This window comes from Sturnira hondurensis, unplaced genomic scaffold (assembly GCF_014824575.4).
Source record: "Sturnira hondurensis isolate 20B ecotype Veracruz unplaced genomic scaffold, ASM1482457v3 Scaffold0007406, whole genome shotgun sequence".
NCBI lineage: Eukaryota > Metazoa > Chordata > Mammalia > Chiroptera > Phyllostomidae > Sturnira > Sturnira hondurensis.
In genome coordinates this window covers 4,303,233-4,326,826 of record NW_028080037.1, presented here as the reverse complement: position 1 = coordinate 4,326,826, position 23,594 = coordinate 4,303,233, and the positions used below count along the sequence as shown (strand labels likewise).

General features: G+C 41.6%; 1 protein-coding gene across 4 annotated transcripts in view; it reads right to left on the bottom strand.

Annotated features, from left to right (window-relative positions):
• IFT81 (intraflagellar transport 81) overlaps positions 1-23,594 on the bottom strand; it is a 138,175-nt gene that overhangs the window by 9,418 nt on the left and 105,163 nt on the right. For all 4 annotated transcript variants that reach the window (XM_037052056.1, XM_037052055.1, XM_037052057.1 and 1 more), the window contains 4 exons: positions 5,800-5,949; positions 4,674-4,802; positions 3,636-3,725; positions 79-165 (listed from right to left, as the gene is read on the bottom strand). In XM_037052056.1, coding sequence (XP_036907951.1) covers positions 79-165; positions 3,636-3,725; positions 4,674-4,802; positions 5,800-5,949 — 456 coding nt within the window. The remainder of the gene's footprint in view (positions 1-78; positions 166-3,635; positions 3,726-4,673; positions 4,803-5,799; positions 5,950-23,594) is intronic.

Below are 23,594 nucleotides of genomic sequence, written 5' to 3'. Positions count from 1 at the left end.
TTTTGACACTGGTGCTGAGAAAATATGTGTACACAGGCAGTTTTTGCTAAATTTTTAAAGTAAAAACTGTCTTCTTACCTGTTCCAATTTGGACCGATTGCTTTCGAGGCCCGCTGCACAGCTATCATACTGGGATTTCTTTTCCTCACACTCCTGGGTTAGCTCCTGATATAAAAAGGGTAAATGACCGAATAAGTGAAAAACAAAGGCCTAAAATGTAGCTCTGACACAATGCGTGCCCTTGTTAGTCTTGTAACTTAACACTAAGCTTCTTGGCGTACTTAAGAGTTATTTATACAACAATCAGACATTTGAGAATTATGACAGATGAAGGTGCTGATAAAAACAATAGCCACCATGTACTGAGCTGTGTGCCAGGCTGTTTGTTAGGGGCTGGGATACAACAGTGAACAAAACAGCCCAAAACGCTTCCCCTCAAGTAACATTCTGACAGGTAAACAGGCTGCTGAGTGCTATGACAGGCAAATGTGGGACTCTCACTGGACCTAGCCCGGGCTCGGGGATCAGTGGGCAACTTCCTGGAGCACTGGATATCTACGCTGAGGTATGCGGATTAGTAAGAATAGTCGGGGAAGGTGAACAAGGAGGAGAACGTTCAGGAAAAAAGGAACGCTATGTATAAAGGCTTGGAAGCTAGAGAGGAGAACAATTCAGGCTGTACAAGGAGTTCATTACACTGGCGTGTGTCTGGGAGTGTGAGAAGAGGCTGAAGACTCTGAAGGCCTCATCGGAACTCTGTTGTATCCCAGCCCCATGTGAGGGTGTGCGAGCTCGACCCTGGACAATCGCTAAATCTCACAACTCCTGTGGGCATCAGTCTCCCCACATCACACCTGAGGGAAGTTCAGGGAGGCTGAGCACCTTACCAAAGATGAGGCTGCTGGGAAGGCGTAAGAATTCGAGCTCAGGCTGTTTAGTAGTTTCACACTTTCTTCCAGTGAAACATTCTGACCATCTACAAACGCACGGTGAAGTGGAGTCAACACCCTTTCCGATCAGAGCTGAGCTCTCAAGGCAGAGGAACTAGCAGGGACCGAACACAAGATGACCCCCTGCGGCCATACTCCCCTCGGTAAAGGGAGGCGGGGACGGTCAGTCTTGGTGACAAGAGTGATTACATGTCCAAACAGGGCAGAACACAAGGCCCGAGGCCTGTGCAGAGTGGGACGTTAGAACTCCCACAGTATATCCAAACTGGTCTTCAACCCAAGAACCCGCGAGTAAAGCGTTAACCAAGGTCATTCTGAGGCTGGCCTGCACCAGTCCAGGCCCAGATTTAACTGAAGACAAAGATAAAACTATTAAAACCAATTACATAAAAAGAAATGATAATTAAACTGATGGTAGACCCTTCAACACAATAAAAGAAATTGGAAAGCAATAAAAATAACTTTTTTCCTGACCAAGCCATTACTTAAGAAGAAGAAAAAAGATGATTTACTTATAGTAATGATTCTTTATTGAAAGAACCACTGAAAGAAAACAAAACAAGGACATTTAATTTCAGGAAGAAGGAAACTGAATCCAGAAGGAAGGATTAAAATACAAGGAGCAACGGTGAAAACTGCCCAGTATGTGGGTAAATCTAAGCAGGAAATGGTGTATGAAGTAGTAATTAAAATGGCACCAACCGCCATGACCATCACTTGTAGAGGTGAAGAAATACAGTGGAAATAAAGTACCAGGGGAAAAACACACATGTTGCAGAAGGGGGCATCAGACCATTCTAAAGTCCCTGTGTTGCCTCAGAGATGCTGATTAACTTTAGACTTTAAGCCAGGCAAACAGATGTTAAAAACTTAAGAGGAAACTGTATTAGATGAAGACAGAAAAGGAAATAAGGGGAAAGAAGACAAAAGAGAACAGGATTTGTGCAATAGAGGGTAGGAAAAAAGAAAAGAAAAAGTGCAGTAAATATGATGTACACAACAGACATCAATCCCAACGTATCAATAATAAAAGTAAAAGCGACTAAAGTCACCAATTAAAAGACAGATTCTCAAACTGGATGTAAGAAAATATACCCACCCCAAGTCCAGCTGTATGTTATTTTGTGAGACATAGAGAAAAATGAAGATAGAGGAAGCTGAACGTAAACAGAAATAAAAACATACCAAGCAACACTGATCATAAGAAAGCTGGCATATTTATATGAATAGCAGACAAAATAAGACTCCTAGACCAAAAGTATTACCAGGAATAGAGAGAGTCAAAAAATAATGATAAATCATTTTTATCAGGAAGTTTTTTAAACCTTGAATCTTTTAAAAATTGTGGTAAAATATACATAAAATCTCCCACCTAAGCTAAGGTGCAGAGTTTAAGTGTACAGTTCAGCGGGTTCGGTGCACTCCCACTCACCGCCCCCCGGAACCCTCCTCATCATGCAAAACTGCGAGTCTACACCCACTCAGCAACACGCGCCACGCGCCCCGCAGACCGGACGCCCTTGGGAAGCCGGATCTGATGCACACGTGGAGAAGCCAGCACTCAACAACGGAAAACTACATTCTTTTCAAGACGAAGTCACTGAAAAATCAGGTTGGCTTCAGATCACCCCACGACACACTTAACTCTGGAAGACTATGGAGCTCTGCTCTAAAAATCCTTAAGGAATGAAAGCGTGATGTAAGAAGTTTATGCTCAGTCAAGCTGCCGCTGAAATACTGAAGGCAACAAACTCTAGAACATGCAAGAGCACGTCAGGGGACACTGTTCTTACAGGCCTTTCCTGCGGATCCTACCAGAGGAGCTATTTTTAACCAGTGTGCCGCAAGAATTTTTAAAGCACGCAATAACTGAATACTTAGTCAGGAGCACTGACCTCTTTTGCTTTAGATTTTCAAATAAAAAACAACAACAGCCAACACAATGATAGCTATCTGGTGTAAGTCAAAATAATACTTTTTTTTTGTCAGATCAGCAAAAAATGTATTTTTTGGTATGCTGCAGAATTGTATTTTTTATTTTTTAATCCTCACCAAAGGGTATATTTACTAATTTTAGAGAGAGAGGAGGAGGAGGGAAGAGAGAGAGAGAGAGAGAGGAGGAAACAACGTGAGAGAAAAACATCGGTCAGTTGCCTCCCGTAAGCACTCCAACCAGGGACTGAACACGCAACCTGGTTACGAGCCCTGGTGGAGAATCAAGCGCCGTCTTCTGGGGTGCGGGCCCATGCTGCGACCAGCTGAGCCGCCTGGCCAGGGCCTACAGTTTATCTTTAAAGACATGGTTAGAATTAGCTTCCAAGGAATGGCCTTTCACCACGTATAAGCTGTCACAGTTTGCCCCCAGCGAGGTAAGTTCAATTAATCTACAGTTAACCGGTCAGCAGCGGCTGGCAGACTTGGAGATTTACCTGCCACAGGAGACCGTGACCTCCGAGTGACAGCTCTGACATGATTTACAGCAAAAAGGTCATCTGGCTGCACTTGTGACGTCCCCTTAAGCTCCTCCTCCTCCCCCTGCCCAGTAATTTATGACAAAACAAGTAGCGTAAATCAAAGAGAAATCTTTACAGGTAACATTATTCTTCTTTTTTGCAGAATCATGTCAATATTGTACGTCTCAACAACATAAAATACTAAAAGTGTCACAATATCAAATTTACTTACTTGACATTTTTGTCGCAATTGTCGTAGTTCTTTTATAATTGGGGCTAGAGCTGACTTCTTTTCAGATACCAGTGAATTCAGTTTTTTTACCTGTCATTTAAAAAAGTACATGACATCTAAAAAAAAATTCAAAAGAGCAAAAACACATGCATAAAGATATTTATTGAACTGTTATATGAGTTTAAAAAAACTATAAATTACTTCAATGCCAAACAATGGGGAAGTGATTTAGTAATCTTGATTCTTCAGTAAGACGAAATACCAATAAACTATTCAAAATGTCAATTATTAAGACTGCACGCCAATATAAGAAAATATTTAAAATCTAACGCTGAATGACTAAGACAAACTTAAAGTTGCCTCTATACAACTATAATCACGTATGTAAAACAATGTGATCATGCAGGTTCTTTAAATAAAACACACAGAAACATGAATGAAGTGGAAAGTAGTGACCAATCACACTGGGCACCAGCCACCGAGATGAGCATGGCCTCGCAGGCCCCTGCTGAGCTCAGTGTTCATCTGTTTAGGCGTCAGACTGCGGCGAGATGCAGGGGGTTCTGGGCGAGTGGCCACTGTGGACAAGACAGGCGGAGGAGGGTCCTGAGAGCCTGGGGCCGCAGCTATCTACCCGTAAGGACGGAAAGGTTTCAACATTTTAACGCCTGAGGAAACTGTATCAGTGCACTCTGGCTAAACAGCGGCCCTGAATATTGAGAGATACTAAGGACACACACACTAGTGAAACGACTGTGTAAGTGAGGGGGGTATGATTTGGGAAAACTTATTTTTTATTTTAAATATTTCCTTAATGTTGTATAACTTTACACACTTCCAAAACCACAAAATACATCAATAATTATAAGTTGAACAATTTTACTAAAATGCAAAAATTCAAAAAGAGATTGCTAGAGACAGATGAAAAAATAAACATATGCAGAAATGAAAATTTAAATGTTTCACTGAAAACAGAACAAACAAAAACATCTGCCTTCTAGTTACACAATAAAAAAACACTAAAAAACGTGTCCTCACCATCCCGGACATGTCATCCAGTGTCCGTCCCTTCATCTCGTCAACTTCACTCTTCAGTGCGGACACTCTTTCCAGCTCTTCCTGGGTGTAGCTATACCCAGATATACCCCTCTTCTCCTCGGTATTTTGCTAAATGTAAAGAACAAGAATAGGTGTCACAGATGAGAGGTAAGGTGGTGGGACAAGACCATGGGACTCAGTCCCTGTACCACATGCCACACCACCAGGAAAGCCAATGGCCTGACACAACAGAGGAAGGACCTCGTGAAGGTACAGCTCAGTTGCCAGCTTGGAACTGGCGGCCTGCGAGGATGAGTTCTAGTCTTCAGGACGGAGTGGACAGTCTTCCACCAGTTTTTAGTCTATGGTGCTGTGTTGAAACCATGAGAGGAAAAACAGGAGTGTTACCACTCACCAGGTTTCCCACTTGTCCACTTAGGGAATCGCACTTCCCTTCTCTGTGGTGTAGATGTTCTAGTTTCCAGGGTGGGCATGCTTCCCCCAGAAGGCACTTCCCCTAAGGCTCTGGCTCCCATGTTGTTAGTTGGCTTCTCACGCCAGTGGACCAACAGGCAAAGAAAGAGTTACTACACTGCAGGACATCATGAGGCTACTAGGTGCTGCTATACCGTGGGGGCAGACAGGAATGTGTCTGGCATCCAGGCGGCCCATTAGGGCACACACTGGTACTCACACGCCCAGTTTTAACAGTAACTAAGTAAGTACAGCAGGCGAACTTCCATACAGAATCTTCCCTGGATGTTTCTTTGCAAAGCCTCATGGAAGTAGCTGCTTAGAGATTTCTGTCCAGCAGGCCATGATGAATAAATATTTTATAGTCCATCTCCTGGCATGATAATTCTGCCCATATTAACTACCTATCTGCTCCCCCCTCAAAAAAACTACTTAGAATTCAACTCCTACTAGTTAGTAACCTCAGAGTCAGCGCACATAAAAGAGTTCTTGTTCCTACATTAAAAATAAATGAATCAGCTTATGTGACATCTCTATAATTAATCGGAAAAAATTAATAATTGTATGATTTTTCCAGTAAAGACAATAAAGCTGTAACCCACAAACTTCCCAGCACCTGTACTTTCAGCACCCCAAGATAATGCTGTATTACCAGTTGGTGTTGAATATTTTCATGGCGTTGCTTAAGCAGTTCTTCCGTCCTCTGCAAGAGACCAAACTCAGCTTTCAACTCAGCTATGATCTGATGCTTCTTTTTGAAAACTGTACTCTTGCCCCGAAGTTTACTGACATACCGTTTGAACTGCAGAAGAACACAGTATGTAGTCTAATGAGCAGAAAAGCAGTTGCTAAATAGCACACATAAACTCAACATATCAGAAAAATTTTCTAATGCCTAACACTTGTGTTCTAAGTACATGACAATAAGTTTTTATTAGAAAAGATGAAAAGACTAACTGCTCAATTGAAATACTTTGTGTATGTTCTAACTTTCTCGATCCATCTAAATATTGTAAATCTTCATGTAAAAGTTATTCATTTTGCGCTTTATAAATACGAATTAGGAGAACAACCCTCCAAAAGTTCAAAGGCTAAAGAAAGGAAAAAAAGGAAAAAAGTAGAATAATTCCGGCTGTGGTCTTACCATGATTATTTCTTTTGTATCACACTATTTTGGTGGCATTGGACCTACTGGGACTAACGAAGCCAACGAGAAGAGTCACCTGTAGCCACCATTTATCATTTGAGACACATGCTGTGACCATGTCCTCCGAGAAGTACCTTAGACCCTGGGGTAAAACTCATCCCACGTGTAAAAAAGCTAAGAAAATTACAAGTTAGGGGGTACTCACAATTGTTTAATACAGCTATTTACTTACTAAAGATACTAAATTTATAACTGCTCTACTTCAATGGAACGACCCCATTATTAAGTAAGACCAAACAGAGTTTGGAGAAATAAGTATTTAAAGAAACTGATTGGTTAAGTGCTATTTATTAACTGCTGGGCACTAGGCACTGTGCCCGACCACGAGATGACAACCCACACAGGTCACTGCAGGCCGGGCCTTCACGGAGCCGAAGGACAGTGGGGAAAGTCAACACTACTGAGTTGGTGTTTCCAGTCTCGGTGAACAGTGTGACGCGTACAGGGGCCCTGAGCAGAAATGAGAGAGGAGTCAAATCTGGGTTGGGAAGAAGGGAGGAAAGGCAGGATAGGGATTTAGGGGGAAGGGCTTATGGAAATTTTCTCTAAATAATGATATTTAAGCCAAGACCGAAGAAGTGGGGGGGGGGGCGGTTAGAGGAAGGGAGAAGAGGCAGGGAGGAGCATTCGGAAACAGCAGGTTCCAAAGCCCAGAGGTACTGGCTCACAAAAAGTATTGCCTGACAGGAGCAGCAAATGCCAAAGGCAAATGTGAGAAATTTTTGGCATTTCTGAAACAAAATATAAGGCTTAAAAAAAATCAAATTCCTTTTATGTACCATTAGCACTAAACTTTTCAAATTTTTGTAAAGATTTGATTGATTTATTTTTAGAGAGGCGAAAGGAGGGAGAAAGAGGAGAGAAACATTGGCGCGAGAGATGTCAATGGGTTGCCTCTCGCACGCCCTTCACTGGGGACCTGGCCTGGAACCCAGGCGTGTGCCCTGACCAGGAATTGAACCGGCGAGCTTTCAGTCCACAGACTAACATTCAATCCACTGAGCCACACCAGCCAAGGCACTTTTCAGATTTTTTAAAATGATAAAATACACTTTTTCCTGCTCTACCCTTTTGTTAACTTATAAAGTTAATATTATAAAGAAAATATCCACCAAAAAACACAGACGTAAAGTAGTGGTCTCTTTCACTAAGAAGGACACCCCTAGCACCTAATTTCATGGTGGCAACTGTAACCTACAGGAATTGAGTGAGTGGCTGTGGTAAGAAATGAAAGGTGGGAAAACAAACAGGCCAGTTACTTGTCTGAGGTAGAAACACTAGTGCTGGGGCCATGTCTTCACTCCACTTTTTCTGATCCCACTATTACAGCAGAAGACGCCAGGATGTGTTGAGAATGAGGAGGAAGACAGTTGGTTTTTGGATCTGAAGAAAGTGGAACCATTTGACTTGGCCTTTGATGAAATTTGGATGGGAAATCTGACCACCATTAATTGAAGGGAGTTACAGCAGCACTTAGTTTATCAAAATTTTTTATCCAACTACTTCTAACAGGAAAGACAGGACAACAAGTACCTACTGATGTGTCTGCGATATTACTTAAACTGTATCTACAAGCAAAAAATATCTGCATGGGTAGACTTCTGATCAAGACAGAGGTGTAGGTAGACACACTTCCCCCCTTCATTCAACTAAAGAATTACAACTAAATCTCAATCAAAAACCTAGAACAAGCCCTAGCTGGTGTAGCTCAGTGGATTAAGAGCGGGCCTGTGAACCACACAATCGCGGTTCGATTCCCAGTCAGGGCACATGCCTGGGTTGCAGGCCAGTTCCCAGCAGGGCACTCATGAAAGGCAACCATACATTGATATTTCTCTCCTTCTCTCCTTCCCTTCCCCTCTAAAGATAAATAAGTAAAAATTAAAAAAAATTAAATTAAAAAAACCCCTAGAACTGTTAGAAAAATCAAACTGTGTAGAAGGCTGACAACCAAGGATTTAAAAAAGCCACATTCGTCCAGATGGGTGCCTTTCACAGGGAGTCAAAGCAGCTCTACCTAATACATAGAAACAAACACAGGGAGGCTGCCAAATTGAGGAAACAAAGAAATATGGCCCAGATGAAAGAACAGAACAAAACCCCAGAAAAAGAACTAAACGAAACAGACATAGCCAACCTCTCAGACCCAGAGTTCAAAATACTGGTCGTTAGGATGCTCAAAGAACTCATTCAGTATGGCGACAACATAAAGAAAAAATGAAGGTTACACTAAGTGAAATGAAGAAAAATCTACATAGCCCTGGCTGATGTAGCTCAGTGGGCTGAACACAAGCCTCTGAACTGGAAGGTTGCAAGTTCAATTCCTGGTCAGGGCACATGCCTGGGTTGTGGGCTGGGTGCCCAGTTGGTGTGTGTGAGAGGCAACGGATCAATTTTTCTCTCCCACTCTTTCTCCCTCCCTCTAAAAATAAATAAATAAAATCTTAAAAGAAAAGAAAAGAAAAAGAAAATCTATAGGAAACCAACAGTGAAGGGAAGAAAGTCAGGATTCAGTCAATGGTTTGGAACATAAGGATGACATAAACATTCAACCAGAACAGAAAGAAGAAACAAGAATTCAGAATATAAGGGTGGTATAAGACGACTCTGGGACATCCCAAATGTGCCAGCATCTGAATCATGGGGATGCCAGAAGAGGAAGAGCAAGAAACGGAAAACTTATTTGAAAACAATAATGAAAGAAAAGTTCCCTAATTTGCTGAAGGAAATAGACATACAAGTCCAGGTAGCACTGAGAGTCCCAAACAAGTAAGACCCAAAGAAGACCACACCAGGACACATTATAATTAAAATGCAAAAGGTTAAAGATAAAGAAAGAATCTTAAAAGCAACAAAAGAAAAGCAAAGAGTTACCTACAAAGGATTACCCATAAGTACCTGCCAGCTGATTTCTCAAAAGAAACTTTGCAGGCAAGGAGGGACTGGCAAGAAATATTCAAAAGAGATGAAAAGGACAAACAACCTAGATTACCCTATCCAGCAAAGCCATCATCAGAATGGAAGTGCGGATAAAGGGCTTCCCAGACAAAGAAGGTAAAGGAGCTGATCATTACCAAGCCATTATTACATGAAATGCTAAAGAAACTTATTTAAGAAAAAGAAGATGAAAACTAAAAAGGCAACACATTCACAACTATAAACAACTGAATCTAAAAAAAAGAACAAAAAAAAAACAACAAAGAACGAACTAAGCAAACAACCAAATGAGGACCAGAATCATAGCATGGAGATCACTGTGACGGAGAAGGGGAAGAATAAGAAAAAACTTTCAGGGATTAAAAAGCATAACAGGGTCCTAGCTAGTGTGGCTCAGTGGATTGACTGCCAGCCTTCAAACCCAAAGGCTGCCAGTTCAATTCTTGGTCAGGGCACATGCCTGAGTCACAGGCCAGGTCTCCAATTGGGGGCACATGACAGGCAACTGATCAATGTGTATCTGGTACATGGATGTTTCTCTCCCTCTCTTTCTCCTTCCCTTTCCCTTTTCCTAAAAATAAAAATAAAATAAAATAAAAAACCAAACCCATAATTGGTAAGTACAAAACAGACAGGGGATGTTAAAAATAGTATAGGAAATGGAGACGTGAAAGAACTTATGTGCACGCCCCATGGACATGAACTGAGCAGGGGGACTGCTGGAACAAAGGGGGTTACCTAGCGAAGGGGGCAAAGGGGGAATTGGGACAACTATAATAACGTAATCAATAAAATATACTTAAAGAAAAAGAAAAGTGGACTTCCAGCCAAGATGGAGGCGTAAGTAGACACACTGTGCCTCCTTGCACAACCAAAATTAAGGACAACAAAAATTTAGAAACAAAAAGAAAAAAAAACCAACCAGAATTGACAGAAAATTGAACTGTACAGAAGTCTGACAACCATTCATCCAGACTGGTAAGAGGGGTTGAGTTGGTGGCCAGTGGAGAGGGGTCACAGCAGGAAAAAGTGGTGGCTGGCGGACCCGGGGCACGGGGTGGCAAAGAGCAGACCCAGTGAGGGCCCAAGGTGGCTGGCTGATGGCAGACACACATTCAAGCACAGATAAACCAGGTGAAAACGGTTAGCGAGACAGACCACAACCCTGAGCCCTAGCACCAGGAAATAAAGCCTAAAAGCACCGATTAAAAACACTTGTGGGGGCTGAGGTGCCAGGAGAGACTCCCAGCCTCACAGGAGAGTTCATTGGGGAGACCCACAGGGTCCTAGAATGTACACAAGCCCACCCACCCGGGAACCACCACCAGAAGGGCCCAGTTTGCTTGTAGGAGGTGGGAGAATGGATTGAAATCCAAGAGAGAGCAGAGCAAGTACCATTGCTCCCTCTCTGACCCCGCCCCCACATACAGCATCATAACTCAGCTACTGGGTTGCCCCACTGCCCTGGTGAACACCTAAGGCTCCGCCCCTCATACGTAACAGACACAACCAGACCAAAAAAATGGCTCAAACAGAATAACAGATCAGAGCCCCAGAGCCAATAAATCTAAGCGACTAAGAGATAGCCAGCCTATCAGATGCACAGTTCAAAGCACTGGTGATCAGGATGCTCACAGAATTGGTTGATTTTGGTCACAAATTAGATGAGAAATGAAGGCTACGCTAAGTGAAATAAAGGAAAATGTACAGACAACCAATAGTGATAGGAAGGAAACGAACTCAAATCAATGAAGTGGACCAGAAGGAAGAAAGAAACATTCAGCCAGAAAAGAATGAAGGAACAAGAATTCAGAACAATGAGTAGAGGCTTAGGAACCTCCAGGACATCTTTAAATGTCCCAACATCCAAATTATAGGGGTACCAGAAGGGAAAGAGGAACAGCAACAAGTAGAAAACTTATTTGACCAAATAAAGGAGAACTTCCCCAATCTGGGAAAGGAAATAGACTTCCAGGAGTCCAGGAAGCTCACAGAGTCCCAAGAAGGTGGACCCAAGTAGGAACACACCAAGGCACATCATAATTACATTACCCAAGATTAAAATGAAGGAGAGAATTCTAGAAGCAGCAAGAGATAAGGGGACAGTCACCTACAAAGGCGTTCCCATCAGACTGTCAGCTGATTTCTCAAAAGAGACCTTACAGGCAAGAAGAGGCTGGAAAGAAATATTCCAAGTCATGAAAGTCAAGGACCGCCTGGCTGGTGTAGCTCAGTGGATTGAGCGCGGGCCTGTGAAGCAAAGGGTTGACGGTTCAATTCCCAGTCAGGGCACATGCCTGCATTGCAGGCCAGGTTCCCAGTGGGGGACCCATGAGAGGCAACCACACACTGATGTTTCTCTCCCACTCTTTCTCCTTCCTGTCCCCTCTAAAAATAAATAAATAAAATATTTTAAAAAAAGAAAGTCAAGGACCTACATCCAAGATTGCTCTATCCAGCAAAGCTTTCCTTGAGAATGAAAGGGCAGATAAACTGCTTCTCAAATGAGGTCAAGTTAAAGGAGTTCATCATCACCAAGCCCTTATTATATGAAATGTTAAAGGAACTTATCTAAGAAAAAGAAGATAAAAATAGGAACAGTAAAAAGACAGCAAACTCAGTTATTAACAACTACACCTAAAACAATAGCAAACTAAGGAAACAACTAGAACAGGAACAGAAACACAGAAATGGAGATCACATGGAGAGTTAGCAATAGGGGAGTGGGAGGAGGAGAGAGGGGGAAAAGGTACAGAGAATAAGTAGCATAGATGATAGGTAGAAAATAGACAGGAGAAGGGCAAGAATAGTATGGAAAATGTAGAAGCTAAAGAACTTATGACACATGGACATAAACTAAAGGGGGAATGGTGGGGGAGGGGGTGTGCAGGGTCGAGGGGAATGAATGGGGGGAATGGGACAAGTATAATAGCATAATCAATAAAATATATATTAAAAAAAGAAAAGGTCCAAGTAAGGATCAGCCTATAACTTTTTTAAAAAGATTTTATTTATTTATCTGTAAGAGGGGAAGGGAAGGAGAGAGGGAGAGAAATATCAATGTATGATTGCCTTTCGTGGGTCCCCTGCCAGGAATTGGCCTGCAACCCAGGCATGTGCCATGACTGGGAATTGAACTGCGATACTTTGGTTCGCAGGCTGGCGCTCAATCCACTGAGCTACACCGGCCAGGGCTATAAGATTTTACCACTTGTCTTAAAAACAAAAGTAAGCTTACCTCATATGTGATAATTACTTGAGAATCTTAACCTTTTTAATGCCTTGTCCATTTTAAGGCTAATTTGTGGGGGAGGGGGTTAGAAATAATTTTATAAACAATAAAAGTAATGAATGTATTATTGAAATTTTATTTATTTATTTATTTAAAATATAGTTTTAGACATGACTTTGTTTTTATTTATTTTTAGATTTTATTTATTTATTTATCTTTAGAGGAGAAGGAGAGAGGAAGAGAAACATCAATGTATGGTTGCCTTTCATGCATCCCCTGCTGGGAGTTGGCCTGCAGGGAACCAACCTGCAACCCAGGCATGTGCCCTGACTGGGAATCAAACCTCGATCCTCTGGTTCACAGGCCTGTGCTCAATCCACTGAGCTACACCAGCCAGGGCTTGTATTATTGAAATTTTAGAAAACAGAAAAAAGAAATAATTCACTTAAAGCCACTACCCCAAAGCAAGCTCTATTATTATGTTGGTATTTTTCCTTTTAAATTTTACAGCTAAATCTACGGTAATTCTAGATTTGTAAGATAGTAAATATAAAGTAGAACATTTCTAAAATGTACTTTTTTTCTTAAAGACTTTATTCCTGGGTATTCAAAGAATGCCATTAAAATAGTAACATTAAAAATTCTTCATATAAAAATAACCTCCTAATACCTAGTTTAGACATCATTTTACTTTATCAGAAATGAAAAAAATATGTTTATTGATTTTAGAGAGAGAGAAAAAAATCGATGAGAGAAACATCAACTGGTTGCCTCCCACATGCGCCCTGACTGGGGATCAAACCCCCAACTTTATGGTGTGTGAGATGATGCTCCAACCGAGTCACCCGGCCAGGGCTAGATGCCATTTTAAAGTTGACTTAAACTTTGAAAGAAATAAAAAACACATTGTGTGTTAGAAGAAGGAAGTTCAAAATATTTTTCTATCCATGTTTAAGTTAGTTTTAATATTAATGAATCTAGTCCACACAGCAAACTACCAATGGCTAGTAATAGTTTTAAATTTTTACGTCATATCAAGGGGGAAAGGGAGTATAAGGGGGATAAATGGTAATGAAAAAAAAATACAATAAAAAAATTTTAACTCATACCAATGTATTGGGTCAGCCAAAAAGTCTCCTTAGTTTTTTCCATAAAATAAGACACATTCTTTTGTTTTGTTTCAAAATTTTTTTAAAATTTTTAGACAGGAGAAGGAAAGGAGAGAGGTGATAGAAATGTCAATGTGTGGCTGCCCCTGTGTGTCCCCTACCACCAGGGACTCAACCCACAACTCAGGCATGTGCCCTGACTGGGAATCAAACTGGCGACCCTTTGGTTGCAGGCCAATGCTCAATCCACTGAACCACACCAGCCAGGGCAAAAGACACATTCTTCATTTTCACCAATAACTTTATTGATTTGGATATTTTGAGTGTATCAGCTATCTTCTGCTATTGGCTTCTCGTGGGTAGAGGCCAGGGGTGCGACTAAACATCTTCCAATGCATCAGACAGCCCCACAGCAAAGAATTATTTGGTCCAAATGTCAACAGTACCAAGAAACTTTGCAAACCACTTTTGACACCTTTGATTAGTCATAGCACCTTCTCTGTACACTGCACAAATCTTCTTTTGCATTTCAGTTTTTACCTTTCTTTAAATAATAAAGCACAATATGCCAAAGCTATTGTGTATTTTCTTGCACCTTCAATATTAAAATGATTTTTATTGCATAAAAATCCAGATTTTTATTTTTTTTAATGCATGTTAATATGACACCTGTCACAATACAATCTAACAAGCTTGTTTGGAATGAAGTTAAAGACAACTAAACACTACTAGAGCCATTGTGCAGAAAAAACTGAAGGAGCATTTTGGCCAACCCAATACCTAGAGTCTAATAATTTGCAATTTTTCCCTTTAAAGAATAAATGTATAATCCTGACACAACCAGACTCAGAATCGCTAGAGGGACTATATATGTTTTATTAAAAGTGTCCTGGGCAAAGTGCCCAAAATGAAACCAACCCTGTTCATCTGCTTTCCTCTGTATTATCTAGGCCAATTTTCCCCTTCTCTATCTTGCTGTGTTCCAGAACTATTTTTAAAAGCTAAAAGCTATAAATGTTGTTGGTGAAAGAACAAACTCACCAATTACTCAATGTGCCCTATGCTGATTGGTTGTTCTCTGATGTTCCCTGGACAAACCATCTGAGAGGAGAGTAGCTGGGGTCAGACTAATGCTGGTTCCATGCAGTTAAGCAACAGGGGCAGCGAACACTCTACAGGCTCCACTGCCCTGAGACAAGTGGGGGAAAGACGTTCATTATCAATGACTTTCTTCCCTTGGAAGTTTACTCTTAAAAATGAGAAAAGAGGCCCAAATGAGTCGCTTAAGCTAAGCCCCATGTCACCAAACCAAGATTTAATATCTAACTTAATTTCAATTTTGGCCTCCCCCAGGAATGGAACCTTAAACCAGTCAATCAGGAATTAAACCTGGTCAGCACTAGCAAGGTGTGACCAACAAAATGCTCTCCATACCCATGATTCTGTCTCTGTTCTTCCTGTTTGTTTGGTTTGTTGTTTTAGATTCAATTATTGATATATATGTATTTTTGCCATTTTATTGTTTATAGTTTTGATCTTCTTTTTCTCCAATAAGTTCCTCTAACATTTCATATAACAATGGTTTGGTGATGATGAACTACTTTAGTTTTTTTTGTCTGGGAAGCTCTTTACCTGCCCTTTGATTCTAAGTGATAGCTTTGCTGGGTAGAGGAATCTTGGTGCAGGTCCCTGCTTTTCATGACTTTGAATATGTTTTACCAATCCCTTTTAGCCTGAAAAGTTTCTTTTGAGAAATCAGCTGACAGACCTATGGGAAGTTCCCTGTATATAACTGCTTTTCTCTTGCTGCTTTTAAGATCCTCTCTTTAACGTCTGGCACTGTAATCATGATGTGTCTTGCAGTGGGCCTCTTTGCATCCATCTTGTTTGAGAATCCATGTGCTTCCTGGACTTGCATGTCTACTTCCTTCACCAAATTAGAGACATTTTCTTTCATTATTTTTTCAAATAGATTTCCAATTTCTTGCTCTTTCTCTTTTCCTTTTGGTACCCCTATGAGGCAATTGTTGTAAAGCTTGAAATTGTCACAGAAGCTGCTTATACTATCCTCATTTTTTGGATTCTTTTTTTTTCCTGTTGTTCTGTGTGGTTGTTTTTTGCTTATTTTCCAAATCATTGATTTGATTCTCAGCTTCATCTATTCTACTGTTGTTTCCCTGCAAACTGTTCTTTATTTCAATTACTGTTATGCTTTGTTTCTGACTGGATCTATTTTATGCTGCTGAGGTCCTCACTAAGTTCCTTGAGCATCCTTATAACCAATGTTTTGAACTATCCATCTGACAGATTATCTCCACTTCATTTAGCTCTTTTTCTGGAGTTTTCACCTGTTCTTTCCTTTGGGCCATGTTTCTTTATCTCCTTGATTTGGCAGCCTCCTTGTGTTGGTTTCTATGTATTAGGTAGATCTACTTTGACTCCATGTCTTGGTAGCGTGGCCTAATGTACTAGGTGTCCTGTAGGGTCCAGTAGCACAGCCTCCCTATCACCCGAGTGGGTACTCGAGGTGTGCTCTCTGCATGGGCTGAGTACACACTCCTCTCATAGGTGAGCCTTGGGCACTTTGGCAAATCAACAGGATGGATTTACCGAGGCCAGTCACCTGCACGGACTGGCTGTGACCACTTACCACCGCCCTCCACCCTCCATGGAGGATCAGAGAGCAGCCATCAGTTCAGATGCTGAGATCAGTAAGATTGATGCTTTATGGTGTTAGCTTCTGGTTTGGGGACCAATCTGATAGACTCAGCTCCTTTGTGATCAAAATGGAATTGGACAGATTTTTTTGGCCTTTTATCTATTTAATATGTTTTAGAACCTTTAATAGCAATGATCAAAATCTGGGCTAGCTTTTAAATGGACAAGGTAGCATATTTCCCTAAGTATGTAACCATTTAAATGCTTATAAAGCTTATCTGGTAGCCCTGGCTGGCGTAGCTCAGTGGATTGAGCGCGGGCCTGTGAACCAGAGGATCACAGTTCCATTCCCAGTCAGGGCACATGCCTGGGTTGCAGGTGGGTTCCCTGCAGGCCAACTCCCAGCAGGGGACACACGAAAGGCAACCATACATTGATGTTTCTCTCCCTCTCCTTCCCCTCTAAAGATAAATAAATAAAATCTTAAAAAAAAAAAGCTTATCTGGAACTCAAAAATATGACTGGATTCCAGACATCATTCTGGATGTCTACGTGGAAACAAGATCTCTGCTCCTGCTACAAATCTCCCACCTCAATATCTGGCATAACAATTATTTCCACAGTAATTAGCCTGAGGACTTTACAAGACAACCACATAGTAAGTACTTTGTATTTGTCAAAAACACTAGGAACGATTTTTTTTAAAGAACCATTCCCCTTTTAAAGAGAAAACCTATAGAGAAATTATCACAATTCACCAAGGTTTAGCAAGTCAGAAGAACTGAATTAGAATAAGCACTTTTTTCCTTACATCCAGTTAGTCCCATAGCTAGGCTATGTTCCATGTCTTAATTAGATCACCTCTTTGCCAGTTATTTTATCAAGTGATTTTTAAGCATAGAAAACCACAAAAATAGGCCCAAGAGATGAAATAACCCCAACTGTTCCAGAGCTGTATGACTGTACGACTGTACCCAACAGCCACCATTTTTGCCCGTTTGTCATTGTTTTGCATTCTGTTTGAATTTAAACTTGGGTTTAGAAAACCCAAAAAAGCCATCTTTTCACATCCTAGTTCATGTCATGAATCACTTTCAGTCCCTAAATTCTGGTCACAGAGTTGCTATCTAAGGCAAGAAAAAATGATTCAAAGCAACCTTTACTTTCTGTTGAAATTAGTCTTTTCAAATCACCCATCATAAGTAGTGCCATATATCTAAACACATATACAAATACTATTCTAACCTTTTCCAACCTGTATTACACTTTAAACTTTAAATCAGAGAATCTCACCAGTGCAGCATAAACAATGTAATTGCCTACACATGGTAGGGGATCGTTAACTGCTAATTCTTGATGAGAGCATTTATAATAAGCCATATGATATATGTTGGTGGAAAACTGTTCTACCAGAAACCTGGGGCACGGGAACACCCATCTGTGAAACACAGTCAGTCACACCAGCCAAGGACTCCGTGCCTCTAGTGCAAATCAAGTCACCACCACACAGCTGTGACTGCATCTTGACTCGGGTTTTCAATGGCCACCTAAGCGGTTAGCTCCCACAAAGAAATTTCTATGTGAAGTTTTCAAATGTCGGGTTAAAACTGTGAAATTACTTAGATTGCGTAAATTGAGCCAAATTTATATGATTCGTTTTTACCCCAGCTCTTGGGAAACGTTAGGAGCCTCAGGTCCTGCTATGAACTCTGAAGAGCATAATGTGATTTGAAAGGTTCTAAAAATATCACAGGTTTCCGCTGGCTCACTTAGGGGGTGATGCTTCAATTACAAGTGTCGAAATCTGATTCCTAATTTTTCAGGGTCTGACAGCGGCAGTAAATCTTGCCAGGACTCCCTTATCTTCATTGTGCTTCTCTTTGAAGTATTTAAAGAGAAGTCTATAATCTTTGTAATTTAGCTCTAGGATTTCTGCCAGTAGCTGTAGAATGAATTAGTTGAGCCTTTCTAAAGCTGCTTATAAATATTATTTGATCAAACACATTTTTAAAGTAGCCACTGACAGCAAAACGGCTGAAGTTCTGTAACGATTAGAGAAAACACAGTGGACTCTAAACTCATGCGCTACATACCAGGAGTGAGCTTCCAACGCACAAAGTGCCAATGGACCTTAACCAGGAGTTCACTTGTCGCTATAAAGAAGTTCAGATGCAAAAGGCATGCATGCATTTGAATGACAGGGAAGGGTACTAGCACTTCATCACCATCACTGAAGCTCATTTTCTGTTTGCTTTTTCTTTTAAAAAATTTTTTTGAATATATTTTATTGATTATGCTATTAGTTGTTCCATTTCACCCCTTCACTCCCCTCCGCCCTGTATACCCCCTCCCACCCACATTCCCCCCCTTTAGTTCATGTCCATGGGTCATACATATAAGTTCTTTGACTTCCACATTTCCCACACTATTCTTGCCCTCCCCCTATTTTCTACCTACCATCTATGCTACTTATTCTCTGTACCTTTTCCCCCTCTCTCCTCCCATTCCACTGTTGCTAACCCTCCATGTGATCCCCTTTTCTGTGGTTCCGTTCCTGTTCTAGTTGTTTGCTTAGTTTATTTTTGTTTTAGGTGTGGTTGTTAATAATCGTGAGTTTGCTGTCATTTTACTGTACATGTTTTTTACCTTCTTTTTCTTAGATAAGTCCTTCAACATTTCATAAAAGTGCTTGGTGATGATCAACTCCTTTAACTTGACTTTATCTGAGAAGCACTTTATCTGCCCTTCCATTCTAAATGAAAGCTTTGCTGGATAGAGCAATCTTGGATGTATGTTTTTGACTTTCATGATTTGGAATATTTCTTTTTAGCCCCTTCTTATCTGTAAGGTCTCTTTTGAGAAATCAGCTGACAGTTTGATGGGAACTCCTTTATAAGTTACTGTCTCCTTATCTCTTGCTGCTTCTAGAATTCTCTCCTTCATTTTAATTTTGGGTAATGTAATTGTGATGTGCCTTGGTGTGTTCCTCCTTAGGTCCACCTTCTTTGGGACTCTCTAAGCTTCCTGGACTTCCTGGAAGTCTACTTCCTTTGCCAGACTGGGGAAGTTCTTTATTATTTGTTGAAATAATTTTTCACTTGTTGCTCTTCCTCTTCCCCTTCTGGTACCCCTGTAATTGGAATGTCGGAACATTTAAAGATGTCCTGGAGGTTCCTAAGCCTCTCATTGTTTTGAATTCTTATTTCTTCATTCTTTTCTGTTTAAATGTTTCTTTCTTCCTCCTAGTCCACTCCATTGAGTCCCAGTTTCCTACCCAACACTATTGGTTCCCTGTATATTTTCCTTTATTTCACTTAGTGTAGCCTTCATTTTTCATCTAATTTGTCACTAAATTCAACCAATTTTGTGAGCATCCTGATTACCAGTGTTTTAAACTGTGCATCTGATAGGTTGGCTACCTCTTCGTCACTTAGTTGTATTTTTTCTGGAGCTTTGATCTGTTCTTTAGTTTGGGCCCTTTTTTTGTTTTTGTCTTGATGCACCAGTTATGTATGAGGGGCAGAACCTTAGGTGTTCACCTGCGCGGGGTAGCCCAGTCACTGGATTGTGAAGCTGTATGTGTGGGAGGGGTCCAAGAGGGAATAATAATGGCACACTTGCTTGGCTCTCTGCCGGATTTCAGTCGCTTCCCCCACACAAAGTAGGCCCTTCTGGTGCTGATTCCCATGTGGGTGAGTTTGTGTACCTTCCAGGCTCCTATGGGTCTCTCCCACGAACTCTCCTGTGAGGCTTGGAGTCTCTCTCGGCACCTCCACCCCCACAGGTGTTTTCAATTGGTATTTTGAGGCATTATTTCCCCGAGCTGGGACCCTGGGGTGCGTGGCCTGTCCTGCTCCCCAGTTTTGCCTGGTTTATCTGCCTGCAAATGTGGGACCACCTGGTCCACCAGCTGCCTTGTGCGCCTTGCCCATCCACAATCTGCCACCTTGCTGGGTCCGCCGCTGCCACCCTGCACGCCCAGGGTCCGTGAGCCACCTCTCCGCCCTGCCACCGGACCCCGCCCCTCCTACCAGTCTGGATGGATGTGTCTACTTTAACTCCTTGGTTGTCAGGCTTCCATACAGTCCAATTTGCTGTCAGTACTGGTTGTTTTTTATTTTTTTTAATTTAATTTTATTTATCTTTAGAAGGGAAGGGAAGGAGAGAGGGAGAGAAATATCAGTGTATAGTTGCCTCTCGTGCATCCCCTGCTGGGAACTGGCCTGCAACCCAGGCATGTGCCCTGACTGGGAATCGAACTGGTGACCTTTCTGTTCACAGGCCGGCACTCAATCCACTGAGTTACACCAGTCGGGGTCAAAATATTTTTAATATTATCATCTTTCTACTTAAAAATATATCTGTATTAGATTATACACTTTCATTTGGGTTTTCTCCACATTACCAAGTGCCTATTCCAGGCCAGCTGTGAAGTGAATCGTAGAGAACACGAAATGCGCCTGTCGTCATGGCCTTGGCAGGCTTCTCACAGGTGGCAGAAACTGAACCAGGGCCTGTGCTCCGTGTCACCTGAAACATTTTAGGGCTGGGAGGTGTGAGCTGGGAAGATAGTAACAGGGTGTGCTTCCTGGAAGAGAGGTTACTTAAGCTTCTGTTATCTTTAAAAAAGTCATACTGACCACAGCAACCTTTTCCTGACAACGCGGTCATGGTTATGACCACTACCCGTCATGCGATGCCGCCGCACTGTTCTTCTAGCTCCTCTCGCACCAGTGCGACATAACGTAGGATACTTCTCTGTAAACACTTTTAAAACATTCCAAATTACGGGAAACTAAGGTCACTTAAACTCATGTCCCAATATCTGAAGTTGTCAGAACTTGGAATAACAGCTATAAGTTACACTTCAAATATATGCAGTTTATTGTATGTTAATTATATCTCAAAGCTGTTTAAACAACGAGGAAGAAAATCCTCTGTGTGACAAAAGACACCATGCACAGACAGTTAAAAAAACTAGAAGAAAATAATGATTCAGATTACTATCCAAAATATATGTAAAAATGTGATAAATAGATACGGAAAAACACTCGACCCATTAGAAAAAAAAACAGAGAAAGAAAATAAACAGGGAAATGACAGAAGAAATATAAATGACCAAACATATATGTGGACAGATACTCAATCTCACTGCTAATTGAGAAAAATGAAAATTAAAGCAAAATATCGTCAGAACAACAAAACGTTACAAGACTGAGCATCAAGTGTTGGTGAAGAGTTCTAAGTAACAGAAGAAACAGACTCTTGTACACTCTTGGTTGGAATACAATCGGTATTTCCATTCTATGGACTACCAAGTAGCAGTTAACTGGAAAGACGCACATACCAATTCTTACTACAATTGTAGGGAATATTTACTGTGTCCTACAGGCCAGGCACTGTTGAATACTGCTCACTTGCATTGACTCGTCTAGCCCTCACAACCCCCCCACACGGTGAGTACTATTACTGTGCTCATTTCATAGACAAAGGAAACGAGGCACAGAGGAGTTACGTTCCAGGTTGAGTGCCTAGCAGGTGGCAGGGCAGATCTGGCCACAGGTGCTCTGGCTGCACAGATGATTCTCCTACAGAATCACCTCTTTGTTTACTGACGTAAAAAAATCTCCAAGACAAGTTATTAAAATCAAGTTGCACAATACACACTGTATAATACCTCTCTCAGTGTCTCCCGGTGCCTCCAGAGAGGACTGAGGAAATACAAACCTGGTAGCGGTGGTTTCCCTTTGGAAGGGACTGAAGGACTCGGACTGGGGGTAGGAGGCCGTCAAGGCGGACTATTGTTTGATTTGTGCTGTTTGATTTCTACACCATGAGCGTGCGTTCAGGCATTATTTGTACAATCTGATTTTTTAAGATTAAGAGCCACAAAGAATTGACCCAGTCCAATCTTTATGTTCTACTGAATACACACATCTCAAATGTCCCTCATTCAGCTTCTGTTAGAACATTTCAGCCCTGACTGATGTAGCTCAGTGGGCTGGGTGTTGCCCCACAAAGCGAAAGGTCACAGGTTCCAGTCCTGGTCAGGGCGCGTGCCTGGGTTGCGGCCAGGTCCTCAGTTGGGGCATGTGAGAGGCAACTGCCTGAAGTTTCTTGCGCACATCAGTGTTTCTCTCCCTCTCTTCCTTCCTCCCCTTCCCCTCTCTCTAAAAATAAATCAATATAAAATCTTTTTTTAAAAAGGAGTATTTTAAAGGGCAGAGCAGTCTACTTCACCAAGGCAACCTGCTTCACTACTGAAGAAAGCTTCAGTGGTAGAATTCTATTCCTCATAATCAATAAAATGTCTCACACTAACCATCACCCACGGGCCCTACCTCTGCTTTCGGCCAAACGAGAACACTACTCCACCGTATGTATCGAGATCCCCTAGACCGTCCCCAGGCTCAGTGATTCACTATGAGGACTCACAGGACTTGGCATCCAGTCACACTCTCTGCTCTGCTTCACAACAGATACAAAGCAAAACCAGCAAAGGAAAAGGCACATGGCGTGAAGTCCGGAGGAAACCCAAGAGCCTTCCCCGTTAATTCTCCTGGTGATGAGTTGTGATGATACCTGTGAAATGTTGTCAACCAGGGAAATTCATTGGAGACTCGGTGCTCCCAGGGTTTGTCCTGGGGCTGGTCACACAGGCACCCTCTGCCCAGCCCATACCAAAATCCCAGACTCCGGAAGGAAAGCTGGCATTTGACGCAAACCACGCTCTCTGTATGAAGTTTAGGCACAGGGAGCCATCCTTATCAGGGAATGGTGGGACTCCTTCTAAAATCCAAGTTCCCGCACGCAGCCAAGGGCCAACTCCACAAGCAAGCTTTTCTAAGCATAGCTGTGTCAGGCCGGCCATCTTAACTCTTCTGCACACCATCTTTTCCACATCCCTTTTGATATTTAAATGAAATTCTATTATGTCTTTCTTTAGGGTTTTTTGTTGTTATTCTCAGGTAATACATAATCGATTTTTTCTACAAAATTTTCCAGATTTTTCACCCATTTTGGTTACCCTCATCTGGACTCTGGCTTGACTGCGTGCCTCCTAATACATGAAGTCAAAATGTAGAGTAATAGTCCAGGCGTAATTTCATCATGAATAGGGTATTACATTTTTATAAATGGAGCATTCTATTTTGTTTTTTAAAGCTGCATTACCAATGAGTGATGTGTTGAGCTGACAGACAAAACTTGAATTCTATGGCATTACACTTATCATCCCGTTAATGGCATTTTGTTTGTTTAAGCAGTGATCCTCCTACCAAGATAATTTTAAATCATAATTCTAT